Source organism: Chelonia mydas, chromosome 4, assembly GCF_015237465.2.
Source record: "Chelonia mydas isolate rCheMyd1 chromosome 4, rCheMyd1.pri.v2, whole genome shotgun sequence".
Classification (NCBI taxonomy): Eukaryota; Metazoa; Chordata; order Testudines; family Cheloniidae; genus Chelonia; species Chelonia mydas.
This window is the reverse complement of record NC_057852.1, coordinates 128238894-128254957: the sequence shown is the minus strand read 5'-3', so window position 1 is coordinate 128254957 and position 16064 is coordinate 128238894. Positions and strand designations below refer to the sequence as shown.

The 16064-nt window shown below is 50.8% G+C and overlaps 1 protein-coding gene across 1 annotated transcript; it reads left to right on the top strand.

Annotated features, from left to right (window-relative positions):
- Window positions 1-365: 365 nt before the first annotated feature.
- On the top strand, window positions 366-6189 carry FOXI3 (forkhead box I3). Its single transcript, XM_037898310.2, has 2 exons — window positions 366-1038; window positions 3925-6189. The coding sequence occupies exons 1-2, from the start codon at window positions 441-443 to the stop codon at window positions 4491-4493; spliced, it is 1167 nt and encodes a 388-aa protein (XP_037754238.1). The 5' UTR covers window positions 366-440; the 3' UTR covers window positions 4494-6189.
- Window positions 6190-16064: the final 9875 nt, after the last annotated feature.

The window sequence follows — 16064 nt, the reverse complement described above, 5'->3', positions numbered from 1 at the left end:
GGAGAGAGAGAGACAGACAGACAGACAGACATCGCCTCCCGGTGGGGAGGGGGGCAGCAGACAGACAGACAGGTCGCCTCCCAATGGGGAGGGGGGCAGGAGACAGACAGACAGACAGACATCGCCTCCCGGCGGGGAGGGGGGCAGGAGACAGACAGACAGACAGACAGGTCGCCTCCCGGTGGGGAGGAGCTGCCTTCTTTTCTTTCTTTCTTTCTTTGGGGGGGGCGGGGGTGGAGGATCTACCCAGCCCCGCGTGGCCTGCCTCCCGCCCGCCCCCGGAAGGGACCCTCCCACTGGCTGCGGCGAGAAACGCGGCCCCTGCTCGCCCAGCCCTGGCCCCGGGCGGGGAGGCTGGGCAGAGATTAAGGCGCTATAAGGAGCTTGTCGGCACGGAGGGAGGGGGCAGCGCAGCCGGCCGCCCCGCATGGCCCGGGACCATGAGCGCCGGTGACTTGCAGCCCAGCTCCCCCGCCAGCCCGCAGCCCCGCCGGGCCCGGGAGGCGCCCGAGATGGCCGTGTACTGCGGCGAGACCTTCAGCGTGTACCCGCCGCCCGGCGCCGCCTCGGGGCAGCGGCCGGCCGCCTACGCCCTGGGCGACTACGGGGCGCCGGCCAACGCCGGCTACCTGTGGGGCGTCAGCGGCCCGGCCCCGTACCTGCAGGGCGCCCCCGGGCCGGCCGCCCCCTTCCTGCCGCCCGCCTCCTACGGCTGCTCGCGGGGCGGCCAGCTGGGGGGCGCCCCCGCCGCGCCCGGCTCGCCCTCGCCCGCGGCGGCCGAGCTGAGCTGGCTGAGCCTGGCCGGGCAGGAGGAGCTGCTGCGCCTGGTGCGGCCGCCCTACTCCTACTCGGCGCTGATCGCCATGGCCATCCAGAGCGCGCCCGGCCGCAAGCTCACGCTGAGCCACATCTACCAGTACGTGGCCGAGAACTTCCCCTTCTACAAGCGCAGCAAGGCCGGCTGGCAGAACAGCATCCGCCACAACCTCAGCCTCAACGACTGCTTCCGCAAGGTGCCCCGCGACGAGGACGACCCGGGTGAGCGCCGGGGAGTGGGAGGTTGAGCGGACCGGGGGCGGGGGTCAGAGGCACGGGGGTCCCCAGGGGGCTGGAGAGGAGTGGGGCTGGGGTGGTGCCCGGGAGCAGAGGGATAGGGGTGCCCAGGAGGCTGGTGGCAGAAGGGGGTGTTGGATGGAGGGGTGCCCAGGAGGCCCGGGGGTGTTGGATGGGGGGGTGCCCACAAGCCCGGTGGCAGAGGGGGATGTTGGATGGAGGGGTGCCCACAAGCCCGGTGGCAGAGGGGGGTGTTGGATGTGGGGGTGCCCACAAGCCCGGTGGCAGAGGGGGGGTGTTGGATGGAGGGGTGCCCAGAAGCCCGGTGGCAGAGGGGGATGTTGGATGGGGGGGTGCCCAGAAGCCCGGTGGCAGAGGGGGATGTTGGATGGGGGGGTGCCCAGAAGCCCGGTGGCAGAGGGGGATGTTGGATGGGGGGGTGCCCAGAAGCCCGGTGGCAGAGGGGGGTGTTGGATGTGGGGGTGCCCACAAGCCCGGTGGCAGAGGGGGGGTGTTGGATGGAGGGGTGCCCAGGAGGCAGGGGGGTGTTGGATGGAGGGGTGCCCAGAAGCCCGGTGGCAGAGGGGGATGTTGGATGGGGGGGTGCCCAGAAGCCCGGTGGCAGAGGGGGGTGTTGGATGTGGGGGTGCCCACAAGCCCGGTGGCAGAGGGGGGGTGTTGGATGGAGGGGTGCCCAGGAGGCAGGGGGGTGTTGGATGGAGGGGTGCTCAGGAGGCAGGGGGGTGTTGGATGGAGGGGTGCCCACAAGCCCGGTGGCAGAGGGGGATGTTGGATGGAGGGGTGCCCAGAAGCCCCGGGGGGTGTTGGATGTGGGGGTGCCCACAAGCCCGGTGGCAGAGGGGGGTGTTGGATGGAGCGGTGCCCAGGAGGCAGGGGGGTGTTGGATGGAGGGGTGCCCACAAGCCCGGTGGCAGAGGGATAGGGGATACCCAGGATGCTGGGGGCGGGGAGGTTAAACGGACCGAGGGGCTGGGGTGAGGAGAGGAACCCAGGGGGACCCGAGGGGAGCTCCATACAGGATAGGACCCGCCGCTGCCGTGCAAGCAGCTCTGCGGTCAGGCCCAGCCCGGCCAGCCCCGAGCGGAGAGGGGACCCGACCAAGAAGCAGCACCCACCCCTTGCACGGCTCTGTACCGGGCCCCCGCCGGGACACCGGAGGGGTAGGGCAGGGAGCGGGTGGGTCGCGGACGCCAGGAGCCCCTGCGCTGGAACACCCGCTAGCGGCCCCCGGCCGGCTCGGAGCTGGGGACCCCGGGAGCGGTGCGAGCCCCGCGCCGATCCCAGGGGAGCTTGGCCAGGGAGACGGGACCCCGGGATGTGGATCCCGGTCGGTCCCACTGAGCCAGCCTGGGCGGGGGAGCCGCGCGGGGCAAGGGGCGCCTGCACCCAGGGTACGGGCAGGGACCGGCAGGTGGGGCGGGCCGGGCAGAGCTCCGTGCAGGCGGGGGGCTGCAGAGAGGGGGTGCGATGGACGGTGTAAGCCGGGGTGTCGGACGGCCCCCACCGCGGCTGCTCCGCCCAGCTGGGGACACTCTCTACTGTCACCTGGGCCGGAGGGGCACCGAGGGGCAGATCCTGTGATGGGGGCCGGGGGTGGGATATTGGCCCCAAAAGGGAGCAGCTGGATCCAGGGCCCCAGGTTCACTTCCTAGCAGGGCAGGGCCCTTCCGGGGATGGATGCCCGTGATGAGGTGCCTGCCCTCTAGGGCAAGGGGTGGGGCTCTTAGCGCCGAGTCTATGTGTCCCAGCCCCAGGGTGTACCTCCAGTCTGCTCTCTGGGTGTGGGGGTATTTTAGAGATGCAGGGTCCCGCCTACCCTGCAGGATGGTGTGGCTCAGACATGTGCATTGGGTGCAGAGGCCCTTGTGTGTGGTGTGTGTGGGGGGGTACATTAGTGACGTAGCCAGGTGGAGTGGGGGGTGCATGACCTGCTCAGGGAAAGGGTTTAATGCCAGTGCAGATTCTGCACAAGGGCCCCCTTGGGGCAAAGGGATTCAGGACCTTCCCTGCACAGAAATCTGTGGCATGGTGTGTGCATGACTGTGCCCAGACAGCAAGGGGGCCGCCGTGGGTGTGCTGTATTTATGTATATGCACCCCAATCCCCCTGGCACATGTGCAGCCCTGAAAAGGATCCTGCCAGTAGACGCTCCCTCCCCCGTAATCTCCCCTGAACCACAACCTGGGCGAGATGGCCCCACACATGTCCAGCATTGCTAATGTACCCCTCTATTTCATCCTACCCCAGCTGAGCTGTATCAGGATGAAAGAGTAAGTGCAGGCATACACTGCAATGCAGGTCTCCCTGGGATTAGGGTGCCAACGGGTGAGTGTGGGTTACGCGTCCCTCTGTGCCTGATCCACAGAGGAGATGAGGCTGTTACAGCCCCAGCCAGCTTAAGATGAAGCAGTTTGTGCTTTTAGCGCTTGAGGTCCCCAGTTCAATCCGTGGTGCATTGGCCAAGATGGTGGCCATCACGCACACTTAAATGACACGGGTGTAGTATGGGAAGCGTTAGAAGTTCTGACTGCAGGGCCCTTTTACTCCATTTGGGGAGGGCCTGTAGGCTCCAAGGGGCGGTTCTGATCCTGCTAAGTGGCTGCAAGATTGATTCCGGGTGCATGGTCTGTCGGGCAGATTCTGAATTCCTGTACCTAAGTCAGTTAAATTGTACCAGTGCCAGAGGAGAATCCGCTCTGGTCAGCAAGTCTGGAGTGGGTGTTTGGTGGGTGCAGATTGTGCAAATATGGGGGGAGACAGGGGTAGAAGGAGGGTGCAGATCCTGCTCAGAGGGTGCAGGGCATCTGTTGGAGGAGTTCCCTGTCTTGACTCTTTCTCTGTCTCCTTCAGGGAAGGGGAACTACTGGACCTTAGACCCAAACTGTGAGAAGATGTTTGACAATGGGAATTTCCGGCGCAAGCGCAAGCGCCGCTCCGAGCCTAACACCCCCACCGTGGTGTCCTCCGGGGGGGCGCTGAAGGCTGAGGAAGGGCGTCCCATCCCGGCGGCTGCAGGCAAGCCCTGTGGAAACAGCCCCTCCCCCGAGCTGGAACTATCACCTGCCAGGGACCATCCGAAAAGCTCCTCTTCTCCAGGCATCATCTCAGCCACCCCTGGCTGCCTGAGCACCTTCTTCAGTGGCATGAGCTCACTGAGCAGTGGAGGGAGCCGCCTGGCGCACCATCGGAACTTCCCCGCTGGGCAGATGAGCGGTGGCACCTTCACCGCCTCCTCCAGCAGCTCCTCCCAGGACGTGCTCCCACCAGACCAGCTGCAGCGAGTTCCGGGACCCACTGCTGCCTATTACAGCTCCTTCCACCCCAGCAGCAGCAGCAGCAGCCAGGGCGCCCAATACAACCATTACTACAACTTCACAGTCAACAGCCTCATCTACGCCCGGGATGGCACTGAGGTGTAGGGCATGGAATGCAACTCAAGGGAACCAGACAGGGAGGTTCATTCAGCAAGAAGGAAGACCACATGCTTTTGCAAACTGCATCTGAAGCAGGACACTTGCAGTATGTTTTATGTTTTCCCAGGAAGAAAAACTTACAATCTATTAAATATATGCGTACACACACAATGTGGAGTATTTCTCCTACTCATCCCTGCAAAATCACTGATCCACACAGGATGCCTGTTTGCCACGAAATGCTGCAAATGCGAATCAGAACTGGATTAGTGACTTCAGAGGTTTTTTATCTTGAATGTAGAGTTAAAAAAATAACTGCAAAGAGAAATCAGCAAGGACCAAATATAGACATATAGCAGGGAGTATTGACTGTTGGTCATTTATTTGTGAACCTCTGTTTACAAGTGCTTTGGTCTTGGAAGAGAAAAAAAATGAAGAGATTTCTAATGAAGTGCCTTGTAAAAATCCCTGTGTCAGTGATTGCCTGTTTAGGTAATTGTTTTAGGCCTCGATCCTGCCGTGTACAATGCCCGGGCAGATTCTGTGCCCACACAGAACCCCTCTAGATACAGAGCAGCTCCATGCAGGTTCGTCAGTCTGCCTGTGCTTTGTATATTGAAGAATCAGGGCTTTATTTTGTAAAATAATCGTTTTACTTAAGCTTAGTACCAAAGACACACAATCTAGCCATCCAGCTTTTAGCAAGAGAATAAACACAGTGAATATTTTTATACATATTTGTATGTAATGTACTACTCTGTAAATACATTTCTGTGGGATTTTATATTTGTAAATTATGCTCTGGAGTTGTACTTATTTATAATGTGTTTGAAATTTGGGGAAGTTTATTTTGCCCATCCTTTCACCCACCCCCATTCCCTTCCCTTTTTTTTTTTTTTTAATTGTAGTGTATGAATGAAACTTTTCAAACTGAACAACATTTTGGGGAATAAAATATTTACAGTTAGATTTTTGCTTGTTTGTTCATCAACAGATTTTATTTTATTTTACTTTTTTAAATGGTTAGGGACACTGGTTGGGACAAAAGATACAGGGACTCATTAACGCTTTCCTCTGTGCCAAGAAAACAATGTTGCTTTCAGCGCAAAGGAGAAGTGTGTGGTTTGATTTACAACCTCCTGATGGGTAATTGTGAAAGGTGGACTGAAGCTTTTGCTGGTTTTAGACAGTAAATTGCTCATTTTCAGCTTAGGTTGGTTAATATATAGTAATTGCTTGCAAAGTTAATTGGAGCAGGGCTGACCCATGTCGAGCTGTTGTTTACAATGCAGTGGAAGTAGGATCAAGCCCATGCAGCCAAATTCAGACCCTGGAGTAACTGGAGTCAAAGGAATTACACCCATTTAAGGTTCTTCAGCAGAGTAATCCAGTGAAGGTCAGTGGGCCAAAATGTGCTCTTATACATTGGTTTAAATCTGGAGAAACCCCATTAACTTCAGTGAAGTTTCTTCTGATTTACAGTTTTGAAAGAATCAGTCCCATAGTACATAATATCCGTGATGTAAAAAATCCTCACATTTCTGAGGTTTACATCAGTTGTTGGCAGGGATTTGATGTAATCAGCCAGTTGGTATAAATGCTTTTTAAAGGCATGTAACATATACAGTAAAAACAAAAGAAAAGCACGAAACTGAAATGGTAGCACAATTGCAGTACTGTATTTAACAACAAATCGCATGCATCCAACTTATTAGAATGCCACACAAGCAGGTAACATTTGTCTCTCTAAAACTCAAAACAATATTTCATCCAATGCAATCCAGCACCTATAGGGACAACCTTGCACTGTGATAACCATGCACTGTACCAATGCAAGACCGATCTAGAGCCTGATACTACTCCCCTCACTTAGGGCCTGATCCAAAATGCATTGAAGCCATGGAAAAACTGTTGACTTCAATAGGCATTGGATCAGGCTCGTAGGCATAGCTCAGGAATACTGTGTCTGCACAAGCCTTTTTCCTCTAAAGTCTCTCACCCCTGCTAACAGTGGTTCAGCTCCATTTGTGGAAGCTGGGGGTGGAGAACTGGTGTAGATGGCTCCATGTGGCTGTCGACATTTTAACCCTCATGCTCAGAGCAGATCCACACAAGATGGTGCTTAAAATGCAATCAGTCCCCTGAAGGTGCGGGCTCAGGAGGCCTGGCTTGGTCCTAGTTTGTGAAATGCTGAACACCCTCATCTGTCACTGAGGGCTCAGTGGCTTCCAAGGGACAGAATCTGTGGGAGATCGTGAGAATTTAGGGTCTGCTGTCAGCAGGGCATAGAAGGGGGTGCTGGCTTTGGTGTTTCCTGCTTAATGCGTCTTCCTCCCCAAGAAAGAGACATCAGGATTCACCCTCAACAATCTCAGCTACCCGATAGAGGCATGTGAGCTTCACAAGCGGTATCTTGACATTAATCCCTTTCAACATTTGTTTCTAAATATCCCGAGTGAATGTGGAGCCTGTATTTTTAAAAAATGCATGAAGAGAAGAAAAACGTGATCAAATGATCAAAAAGTGCAAGCGCATTTCTTTGGCAAACATATGGGCCTTCAGAAAGGCCCACCCATCATTTGTTACATGCAGCGTAGTTGTAGCTGTGTTGATCCCAGTAAATTAGGGAGACAAGGTGGGTGAGGTGATATCTTTTATTGGACCAACTTCTGTTGGTGAGAGAGACCAGCTTTGGGAGCATATAGCTTCTAAGGACTGGGAAAGGTACTCCCAGCATTACAGCTAAAATGCAAGGTTGCTCTGTGTAGCTGGAAAGCTGGTCTCTCTCATCAACAGAAATTGATCCAATAAAAGATATTATCTCACCCACCTTGTCTCCCAAACAGGCCTGTGCTCACAGTTCTGATTAATTCTCATCAGATATCCCCCAGAGAAGAGGCCATGGGCCTGTTTTACCAGAGGGAATGAATCAGACTCTTTGTACAAGAATAAGCTGATCCCCATAGGCTTGATTCTGATTTCACACCAGTTTAACTCCACTGACTTCAGTTGAGTTATTTGAAATTTGCACTGCTGTCACTTGGAGCGTAATCAGGCATTTTTGTGTAGGGAATCTTTGTTTTCATTTGGTAGAGGGCCACGATGAAAGAAAGATTCCTCTGTGTTTGGAAAAATCGCCTTTTCTTGAGTAGTTTGAGAATCTCAGAAGGAGCAAGCTTCCAGAACTCACTTAATTCTTTATTTTATTATTATTGGGGGATGGGTGAGGGGAATGAAGGAAAGTCATCAAATTACTGTATTAGTGGTTGCATCATCAGGACCAGGGACATCACTGAAATTCCTTTGTTTCATCAACTTGTGGAGTTAAATTTAAATAAGGCTCATTCTTGTGAGTCAGGGCTGTAGGACTGGGTCCACAATGTAGAGCTTTATTAAGATCCTGATCCTGCAGTCTTTACTCAGTGAAACTCCCAGTGGCACCTTTGAAACATGAACGCACCCCGTTAGTACGGGCCTGACCTTGCAATGTGCCAAAGGCCCCAGTGAAGTCAGCGAGGTAGGACTGTGACCCAAACCTTGCTGGGTCAGGGCATATAGTTACATTGCTCATCTCTGCAACCCTTACAAGTCAATGGAACAATTCTCATGAGCAAGGATTTCAGGATTGGGTTGTTAATAGGCTCAAATATTCTACCCACATTTACAATTTTTCTCCTCTTGGTGTTAAGGTTAAATCCTGCTCCCCTCCTGCGGGGTGGATGGAAGCCCTTGCCTGAGGTAGGTAAGCACAGGCTTTGCCCCCAGCCTGAGTATGTGAATATAAATGCTTGGGTGTTCATGATAAAATAACCTGCCAAAGGGGCCCCTTGATACTAGCATTCCAACTAATAGACACCTCGTCTGTGCTGAGGGGAGTTGAGTGAATGAGTCTTAATGGCAGCCTTGAGCTTTTCCTTTTGTTATTAAAAATGACTCCTCATTTAAAACCATTTAGCAACACCCAAGTCATGGGAGAATGAGGGCGGCAGGATTGGGCTTAATGAAAGACACTCAAAAAAACAACAGTGCTATTGTCATGGGCTGCCTTCATTTAAAATGAGCTCCCCAGGAGCAAGGGGGAAAAGGACAACAGGGACAAAAGACAATGAGTCCCACCCCTGAATCCCTCTGTCTCTCCTGAAGCCCCAAGAAGCCAGCAAGGCCTGTCTTTTTGGCCTGTGTTTGTACAATACCTAGCGCAGTGGGGTTCTGGTCCGTGACTGGGGCTTCGGCACTACGATAATACAAATAATAGATAATAATACTAACCCAATGTGACCAGCAGCTCAGCACAACAGTAGTCCTGCTCCCAGTCTGGGTGTGTCTACATTGGAGTTTAGATGAGCATTCTGAGGCCAGATCCTGAGCCTACTGAAGTCAATGGGAAAGGCCCAAACTGACTTCTGTTGGAGCAGAATCAAGGCCCTGGACTCCACTCCTCTCCACCAAAGCCAGGCAAAGCCCCTGAAGTCAGTTGTTACTTCACTGAGCTAGCTAGTAATTTATTTTTATTTCTGAACTTTCTGGAAGTTGGGGTGAAGTGGAAGCCACAAAAACTCTTGCATTTGCAGACTCAGCTAAATAGTACATCTGATATTTGTGCTACTAATTGATTGTTTCTTTTATGGTAGTTACACCAGGGCTCCATTTTGCCTGGCACTATATGCATATATAATAAATAAATATACTTCCTGCCCTAAGGAGCTTACAGTCTAAACACATGGTGAGAGGCAATGTTGGGTGCTGTAGTGTAGATGGCCATAAAAATGCTGGCAGCCCCCCATCTGCAGGTCCGTTCTGAGCCTCCCAGTGTTTCTAGCACAGATGAAGGGAAACCAACATGAGCAAATCTTTAGAAAATGTCCCTAGTGGGGATAAGGCCTGAATATCTATCATATATGTTATCTCACACTGCCTTAAATCAGGGGGATTTATTATGCGCCAGTGGACGAGAAGCTGGATAGGAGTCAACAGTGTGCCCTTGTTGCCAAGAAAGCTAACAGCATTTTGGGCTGTATAAGTAGAAGCATTGCCAGCAGATCGAGGGACATGATCATTCCCCTCTATTCGGCATTGGTGAGGCCTCATCTGGAGTACTGTGTCCAGTTTTGTGCCCCACACTACAAGACGGATGTGGAAAAATTGGAAAGAGTCCAGCGGAGGGCACCAAAAATGATTAGGGGGCTGGAACACATGATTTATGAGGAGAGGCTGAGGGAAATGGGATTATTTACTCTGCAGAAGACAAGAATGAGGGGAGATTTGATAGCAGCCTTCAACTACCTGAAAGGGGGTTCCAAAGAGGATGGATCTAGACTGTTCTCAGTGGTAGCAGATGACAGAACAAGGAGTAATGGTCTCAAGTTGCAGTGGGGGAGGCTTAGGCTCGATATTAGGAAAAACTTTTTCATTAGGAGGGTGGTGAAGCACTGAAATGGGTTATCTAGGGAGGTGGTGGAATCTCCTTCTTTAAAAAGAAAAGGAGTACTTGTGGCACCTTAGAGACTAACCAATTTATTTGAGCATGAGCTTTCGTGAGCTACAGCTCACTTCATCGGATGCATACTGTGGAAAATTTATTTGAGCATGAGCTTTCGTGAGCTACAGCTCACTTCATCGGATGCATACTGTGGAAACTGCGAACTTCTGCAGTTTCCACAGTATGCATCCGATGAAGTGAGCTGTAGCTCACGAAAGCTCATGCTCAAATAAATTGGTTAGTCTCTAAGGTGCCACAGGTACTCCTTTTCTTTTTGCGAATACAGACTAACACGGCTGTTACTCTGAAACCTCTCCTTCTTTAGAGGTTTTTAAGGCCTGGCTTGACAAAGCCCTGACTGGGATGGTTTAGCTGGGGATTGGTCCTGCTTTGAGCAGGGGGTTGGACTAGACGACCTCCTCAGGTCCCTTCCAACCCTGATATTCTATTATTCTAGGGGCTGGATCCTGCTTGATTTATTCACGTGATTAATCAGGCCCCATTGGGCCTGATTCTGATGTCACAGTAGTTTAAAAGTGGTGTAATTTCATTCAGTGGATTTAAACCAATCTGCAAGATCAGATTCAGGTCCATTCACTACAACTGGTGACTTATGGTGATGAGCCAACTGAAAATATAGTACCTAGCCTGGTAGATAGAGAGTGGGGCTGGTTGGGAAATGATTTTCTTCCTACCTGAAAAGTTTTGACAAAAATGAATTTTGTTTTTATCCAAAAAGCCCCCTAAGCTTTCATCAAAAAACAAAATCCCTTAACACTGAATGGTTTTCAGGTTTTGGCAACCCTATTTTTGTTTCAGTTTTCAGCCAATCAAAACAAAAACCATTGGGTTTTCAGGTTGTGGGTTTTTTCTTCCAGAAATTCCATTTAGTTGAAAAAATATTTTTTGTGTGTGTGAGGAGGAGGAATGATTGAAAAAAAAATTTTTTTGACCAAATCTAATAGATTGACGCTCTAATTAATTGGAATCATAAACGAAATATGATTTGCCTCTGCAGGAATAACATGATTGTAATGTAAAACATCAAAGGTATTTGTTCATTTTATACTTGCACTATCTCTTAATCATGTCAAATAATCTTGCCACTTCATCACACAATACAAGGTATGATAAAAGTGCATGTGAGCTTCATATACTGCTGAGTAGACTATTAGAAGATCTGTCCTAAAGGATCTTCATTTAGGGCCTGATCCCAGCACAATGGAGTTAATGGAAAGAGTCCCATTGGCTCCAGTGGGCTTATCAGGCCAATAGTCAGCTTATCTATAGCATATTTCGGATGGTCTAATCTAGTGCCCCAGAGAGAGCTGAAAGAAGTAAAATAATGACACATTTGTGAGCTGCATGTCATGGGCCCGATCCTGGCAAAACCCCATTGGCTGCTGTGTATAAGGAGAAGTAGGCCCCATGTGATCATTTTCCTCTTTCCTGCAGTCCATTGTGTCAGGATTTATTGACAAAGCAAATATCTCACCATGTAGCCAATCTATGGTAGCAAATAAACAATGACAGACCAGCTCCGGATTGATGGTTAACCTGCCCTTAGCCCCCTTGGGCACCACTGATTTTATGTCTAATGAAAGGAAATAGTGGAAATGTTCTGTCTTTCTCCAAATCCGCTTGGATGGTGGCAGAGATCAAGCTTTGCCCTGTTACTCTGGCACTACTGCACTTTATATTGACTTGACTGCTGCATTTACAAGCAGTAAGGTACCATCAAAAGGCTCTTTAAAACATATAAGTTTAGATCCTCAGCTAGTACAGATGCGGCATCCGATGAAGTGAGCTGTAGCTCACGAAAGCTTATGCTCAAATAAATTGGTTAGTCTCTAAGGTACCACAAGTACTCCTTTTCTTTTTGACTCATAATTGTTACCCACCCAATGGAACCCGATTCTGACCTCACTTACCCCTGCTTTGCAGTGAGGTATGATTAAGGCTACATTTAGTCATGGCTATTTTTAGTAAAAGTCATGGACAGGTCATGAGCAGGAAACAAAAATTCACAGCCCGAGACCTGCCCATAACTTGTACTATATACCCCTGACTAAATCGTGGGTGCTGTGGGGGGGAGGCAGCCTGGGGCACTGCGGGTGCTCTGGAGATACTGGGGGGCGCTGTGGGTGCTGGGAGGTCAACACGCAGCCCAGGGGTGCTGTGGGTGCTCGGGGATGGGGGGGGCAGTAGCTCGTGCCCCCGGGACCCCTGCCAGTACCTGGGAGCAGGGGGGCCCGGAAGGCAGCCTGGGATCTCCGCCGGTGCTTGGGGAACAGCAGTGGCCGGGACCCCCGTTGCTGCTGCTGCTGGGTGGCGCGGCGGCCCAAGACCCATGCTGCTGCTGCAGGGATGGCAGAGGGCAGCGGCCCGAGACTACCTCAGCAGCAGCTGGTGCGGCTGGCCCAGGGGCTGCTGGAGCTGCTCAGGCAGCCCTGGAGCCAGCCGCACCAGCCGCTGAAGAAGTCATAGAATCATAGAATATCAGAGTTGGAAGAGACCTCAGGAGGTCATCTAGTCCAACCCCCTGCTCAAAGCAGGACCAACCCCAACTAAATCATCCCAGCCAGGGCTTTGTCAAACCTGACCTTAAAAATCTCTAAGGATGGAGATTCCACCACCTCCCTAGGTAACGCATTCCAGTGCTTCACTACCCTCCCAGTGAAATAGTTTTTCCTAATATCCAACCTAGACCTCCTTGACCGCAACTTGAGATCATTGTTCCATGTTCGGTCATCTGCCACCACTGCAAACAGCCTAGCTCCATCCTCTCTGGAACCTCCTTCAAGAAGTTGAAGGCTGTTATCAAATCCCCCCCTCACTCTTCTCTTCTGCAGACTAAGCAAGCCCAGTTCCCTCAGCCTCCCCTGGTAAGTCATATGCCCCAGCCCCCTAATCATTTTCCTTGCCCTCTGCTGGACTCTCTCCAATTTGTCCACATACTTTCTGTAGTGGGGGGCCCAAAACTGGATGCAGTACTCAAGATGTGGCCTCACCAGTACCGAATAGAGGGGAATAATCACTTCTCTCAATCTGCTGGCAATGCTCCTACTAATGCAATTAGTCCCAATATGCTGTTAGCCTTCTTGGCAACAAGGGCACACTGTTGACTCAAATCCAGCTTCTCGTCCACTGTAATCCCCAGATCCTTTTCTGCAGAACTGCCGCTTAGCCAGTCGGTCCCCAGCCTGTAGCGGTACATGGGATTCTTTCGTCCTAAGTTCAAGACTCTGCACTTGTCCTTGTTGACCCTCATCAGATTTCTTTTGGCCCAATCCTCCAATTTGTCTAGGTCACTCTGGACCCCATCCCTACATTCTAGTGTATCTACCTCTCCCCGCAGCTTAGTGTCACCTGCGAACTTGCTGAGGCTGCAATCCATCCCATCCTCCAGATCATTAATGAAGATGTTGAACAAAACTGGCCCTAGGACTGACCCTTGGGACACTCCGCTTGATACCGGCTGCCAACTAGACATGGAGCCATTGATCACTACCCGTTGAGCCTGACGATCTAGCCAGCTTTCTATCCACCTGATAGTCCATTCATCCAGCCCATACTTTTTAAATCTGTGACTTCCGTGATCTCTGTGACAGACTCGCAGCCTTAGGTATGATTTCACTGCCTGCAGTGGAGTCACTCCTGATTAACACCCATTATTCAAAGTGGGCCAGATACTACTCTCATTTGCATCTCTGTAAATCTGGAATAACTCCACTAACTTCAATGTAGTTGCTCTGAATTTATACTAGTGTCATTGAAAGCAGAATTTTGGCTCATTTTGATTCTGGTCCTGCAAAATGCTGAGCATCCTTCAGTCCCATTGATTTAAATAGGCATTGAGGATGCTCATCACCTTGCAGGCTCTGGCCCTATTATTGAAGACATGGGAGCCTGGGGGCCACAAGGAATGTGGGGGCATGCCTATAATATGTGCACATCCCTGTCTGTAAAATGGGGATACTTATTCCTCTAAGGGTGGGGTATTGTGTGGAGTAATTCATGGACTCAGATCTGCATCCCTTATCTTCCACCGTCTCCCATTGACTCTGGAAGGACTTTTGAATATGCAAGAAATGCAGGAATCAGATTAGGGTTTGACAAATGCATTGCATACATGCTAAATATAATTATGATAATTTTAGGATATACCTGAACCTCCCCCTGCCTGGGAAGCATCTTGATTTCTCATCGTACGATTGAAGGGTTTGAATCTACTTAGCTCTTTAACTTGTCCATTCAGCGTAATATCTAAGCACATCCCAATATCTCAAAATATAATCCATCCGTCTCTTTTCCTTCTTAGCCTTTGGGAGACATGGCTTGGTTAGTGGTGTGTGTGTACTTGAGGGAAAGTTAAGTTGAAGAGATAAGGTTTGAATGCAGTGGTGGTCATCCTTATCTCCTCCGGTTCTTTCTGCTGCAGCCATAAACATCCCCCACATTAGTCAATAGTTTCATTGTTCTGGTGGAATGTAGCTGTCATAAGAGGTCATGGTCATGGAGGGGGAGATGATCTCCTAAGTAACTACAGTCAACTCCATGGAGGGTTTTGAATAGCAGGACAGAGACTTAGATTTGGACCAGCAGAGAGAGTGTGGCACTGGGGTGCTGTGTTCACGATGACCTGTGTTGTTAAGCAGACAGACTGCTGTGTTTGTACCAGCTGTAGCTCTTTCTGCATGTGTGCTATTATTCCTAAACAAATAGAGTTGCAGTAACCAAAGCAGGAGGTTGGGAACGTGTAGATCACTGTGGTAAGGTCTCTATCCCATAGGATGGGGCTCAGTCTTCTAGCCAGTCATAGATGGAACTGGGCATTTTTACCACTCTGACTGTCGGGCATCCACTAGCATTGAAGAGTCCAGAAAACCGGAATGCTACAGACTGACTTAATCTGTAAGCAGACACTCTGGACAATGGGAGATGTCACAGAGCAGACAAGTTCTCCAACACTTCCTGCCAGCATCCCCCCAGTCTTGCCTGGGTTCCTCTTTATCCAGCTGCTCTTCATTTTGACTAGGCCTTGAGAGCAGGGGCATTGGAACGATTTGTATCATGGGGGTGCTGAGAGCCATTGAACAAAACGATAAACCCTGGGTATGATGTAAACCATGTAAACCATGCACCGCCAGCACCCCTAGTTCCAGCAGCCCCGCTTGAGAGAGACGGTGTGGTTTATGTTTGATTCAAAGGAGATACAGAGCTGGGTGTTTTCTGCGTCCTGCTGGCTCCTTAGCTTGTTTTTCTTTGTTCGCTTCTCAGCCCGCGTGCTCAAAGGGAGGTTGGGCATTGGGCAGTTAGAGCTGAGCAATGGTTTCTTTAATACGAGTCAGAGAGCTGCACATTTTAGGGCAGGTGCTAGATTCCCCTCTTCAAAGGAAGTGTTGACAGTACCTGTTCGCAGGGTTCCCAGGTGGTGTTACCTGTTTGCTCTTCCCACCTGAGGAGGGCAGGGGTCAGAGTCTCACATGTGCAGGTGATAGCTCCGGTTGCTTCCACCACAATTTCTTGTGTAAACAGAGGCGGGCTGGCTTTCTGCAGCAGGCTGAACTTTTGCTGGAGTGAGTTAAGTTGATCCAGTATGGACATGACAACTGCTTTCTAGAGCTTGTTAGCCTGGGAGGCCCTGGGTAAATTCTGCATTCTAGACCCTAAGCAGATTTTAAACTTCTTATACATTTAAAAGAACACTATCAGGTCGAAGTTGCCCCCCTCCCAAACTGAACGTTTTGTGTCAAAACAAGCTTCGACAAAACCTAAGTCCAACAGAAGTATTCCTGTGACACTGTGAATCTCGAAGGGAAAACAAACAAACATTCTCCTGCAGCATTTGCAATATAAGCTTTCCTGCTTGCTGCTAGCTAGTGCCTGGGAAGTCAAACCAACGAGAAGCCAAAATGAACTAGCTGGTGTATTTTCACTGTCCCAGCTGAGGAAAATATTAAAAAGTCAGTAACAGGAATAGTAAAATGACAACTAGGTTGTAAATGATGTTAAAATAATTCCTAATTTTAGGTAAATTAGGTAAATGGATTCCTCTTTGTCCAGCTGCTCTTCATGTTGGCTAGGCCTTGAGAGCA